General features: G+C 34.0%; 1 protein-coding gene across 2 annotated transcripts in view; it reads left to right on the top strand.

Moving 5' to 3' along the window:
• The first annotated feature begins 478 nt into the window (after positions 1 to 478).
• The window catches only part of LOC107599694 (THAP domain-containing protein 1 B-like), a 5,144-nt gene continuing 2,502 nt past the window's right edge, over positions 479 to 3,120 (top strand). The window contains exons 1-2 of one of the 2 annotated variants that reach the window (XM_016291373.1): positions 479 to 671; positions 1,096 to 1,784. In XM_016291373.1, the coding sequence (XP_016146859.1) occupies positions 607 to 671; positions 1,096 to 1,784 (754 nt within the window). In that variant the 5' untranslated portion in view covers positions 479 to 606. The other variant, XM_016291372.1, reaches the window with a different exon arrangement.

The following is a 3,120-nucleotide window of genomic DNA, read 5'->3' as shown; positions in this document are numbered from 1 at the left end:
GTGTGTATATATATATATATATATATATATATATATACACACACACCTTGCTACGTGTACTGCGTTAGGCTAACCGAGACTTGTCATTTGCACTTATATATTGATGCTCTTTTGTTAGTTTTGACTGTTTTTATTGTCCTCATTTGTAAGTCGCTTAGGATAAAAGCGTCTGCTAAATGACTAAATGTGGCGGTCTGATTTTTGCTGGTTCAGAAAGCTCACCATTATTCAATAATTTGATACGGATGAATCTCACAATACCTGTCAAGAAATGTCAAAAACAACAAAAAAGCATAAAAAAAAGCATCAAAAACAAACACAATTTCTAATGGCCTATCTGTTAATTGGACCCCTTATAAGGATCCATTGTCTGAAGATTACATTTATTACAGAAAATTATTATTACTAATTATAATCAAATTATTATCCGTTCTCACTCATTTTATATAGCGGTAAATTCGTGAGAAATTAACAGACGACTGTGTCTCGTGTCAAACTAACGGTAGGTGGCAGTAATGCGCTGTTCACGTTTGCGCACCGCCGCTAAACCAAAGACAGAAGTTGTTGTTGTTGTTGTGAGGATGTGTCAGTGTTTTAACATTTAACATGTCGTGCGCGGCTGTGAATTGTACAAATCGTCATTCACCAGGATCTAGTACAAGTTTTCATCGGTCGGTTGGTTATTGGATTTATTTAGTCTTAATTAATCGTCCAGCCACATTATTAAACCTGTATTTATTTATTTAACGTGCAGTTCATGCGCTAATATGAAGACTTCTTTGTCTTTTTAACGTTTTGTGTGTGTGTTGATATATTTTTTGAATAGTTTAGTTTGAATAGTGTGCAGAATAGTTATTTAAGAGAAACCTAATTCAATAGGGTTTTTTTTTTAACTCTTAAAACCTTATAAAAACTGTTTGGATGTTAAAATAGTAATTCAACCTAAATGAATTCGATATGTTTTATGGCTTTTTAAATTTGATCATGACCTGCCTCTACTGAACAAAGACAATAAATGAGCTTGTTGTGTTGTAAAAATCTAACTGACTGTCCTCCCCTCTTTCTGAAATCCATCTCTCCGTTCATTTCCCTCAGTTTCCCATTAGGTGATAAAGACCGGCTTCAGCAGTGGCTGGTGAACATCAGACGGGACCATTTCAAGCCGTCTCCATCTTCTCGCATATGTTCCCACCACTTTAAAGACAGCTGCTTCTTCACAAACAATAAAGGTCAAGTGTGCCTTGCTAAAACGGCTGTCCCTACCATATTTTTCATCTCTGGCCCCTTTCAGAAGCAGCCACGGCGCACCCAAGTAAGGCAGAGGAACGTGGAAAGTCATGAATTTCATACATACTGTCTCAAAAGGGATGACAGGAGAAAGTATGTGGAGGAGGAAGTTGTTTTGGATGAGTTTGTGAAAGAGGAAGATCCAGACATGACTGAAACTAGTGGGACCCCAGTGATTTACCCCACTGAAATCTGCGTCATTGCAGTTAGACACGATCATTGCTACTGTTCTTGGTCTTCAAACACAGCTTGTAGTTCCATGGAGGACAGCAGCTCAACGACAGACATGCAGGAGACCGAATCACCAGAGATGTTGAAGTACAATTTGAACTCAGTCCTGAGAAAGATCAAGGCTTGCAGAAAAAAGATGAAACTGAAGAATGCTACGATTAGAAGGTTAAAAAGAAAACTGACTTCACTGTCTTCCATCATTTCGGAGCTGAAAGCGAAAGATCTCATAGAGACAAAACACATGTTACCCTCAGGCAAAGCAAGTTGTAAGTATATACAGTATATATCATTTTTCCTTAAGAATAATTTAAATGATCAAGGATTTGGACTAGCATCAGTTCATTTTGTTGACAATATGATAAGTTACATATAACAAAGCAGGACTTTTTCAAAAACAATTCAACATATTCTGTGTCTAGACGTGGGATTAATAAAGCAACAACATGGATTTAATATCTAAGTCAGTAAATTTAGTCAGCACCCTATAAAGACGGCAAAGCAAGTTACTAAGTATATACAGCAGGCTATATATCATTTTTTACACTGTTGAATATTTCTAATATTTCACACAAAACGTCTCCGGTTACTATCGTAACCTCGTTTCACTGAGAGCGGGAACGAGACATTGTGAGAATCATCATTTACTCATCCTCATGTCGTTCCAAACATGTATTACTTTCTTTCTTCGGTGGAACACACACACACACACACACACACACACACACAAAAAAGATATTTTGATTAATATCTGTTAACAAAGAATAATGTCAAGCTTTAAAAAGGACACAAAATTATCATAAAAGTCCACGACTCATGCACTATATTCCAGTGTTATTTTAGTATAATCGTATATAAAAAAAACAAATTTTAGTTTTTACTTTCAGTTTTTGACTTTTAGCTAGTTTTTGTCATTTTGTTGTGTTTTTTTACATTTAGTAGTTATTTTTTATGTCTATATAGCTTAGTACATAAAGTTAATATAAATAAAAATATTATTACAGAAATACTGCCTTGGCTGAAATAAAATATTTCATATATATACAGTGGGTACGGAAAGTATTCAGACCCCCTTAAATTTTTCATGACCGAACTGGAGAGGATCTGCAAGGAGGGATGGCAGAGGATCCCCAAATCCAGGTGTGAAAAACTTGTTGCCTCTTTCCCAAAAAGACTCATGGCTGTATTAGATCAAAAGGGTGCTTCTACTAAATACTGAGCAAAGGGTCTGAATACTTAGGACCATGTGATATTTCAGTTTTTCTTTTTTAATAAATCTGCAAAAATGTCAACAATTCTGTGTTTTTCTGTCAATATGGTGTGCTGTGTGTACATTAATGAGGAAAAAAAATTAACTTAAATGATTTTAACAAATGGCTGCAATATAACAAAGAGTGAAAATTTTAAGGGGGTCTGAATACTTTCCGTACCCACTGTATATATATATGAATGAATGAAATAATATTTTATTTCAGCCAAGGCAATATTTCTGTAATATTTTTATTTATATTAACTTTATGTATATATATATGTATATTTTATATATATATATATATATATATATATATATATATATATAAAATATATTTAAAACATTTTATTTCA

This window comes from Sinocyclocheilus grahami, unplaced genomic scaffold (assembly GCF_001515645.1).
Source record: "Sinocyclocheilus grahami isolate Dianchi unplaced genomic scaffold, SAMN03320097.WGS_v1.1 scaffold270.1, whole genome shotgun sequence".
Taxonomy (NCBI): Eukaryota; Metazoa; Chordata; class Actinopteri; order Cypriniformes; family Cyprinidae; genus Sinocyclocheilus; species Sinocyclocheilus grahami.
Note: the sequence above shows the minus strand (reverse complement) of the source record. Positions and strands in the feature narration are given on the sequence as shown.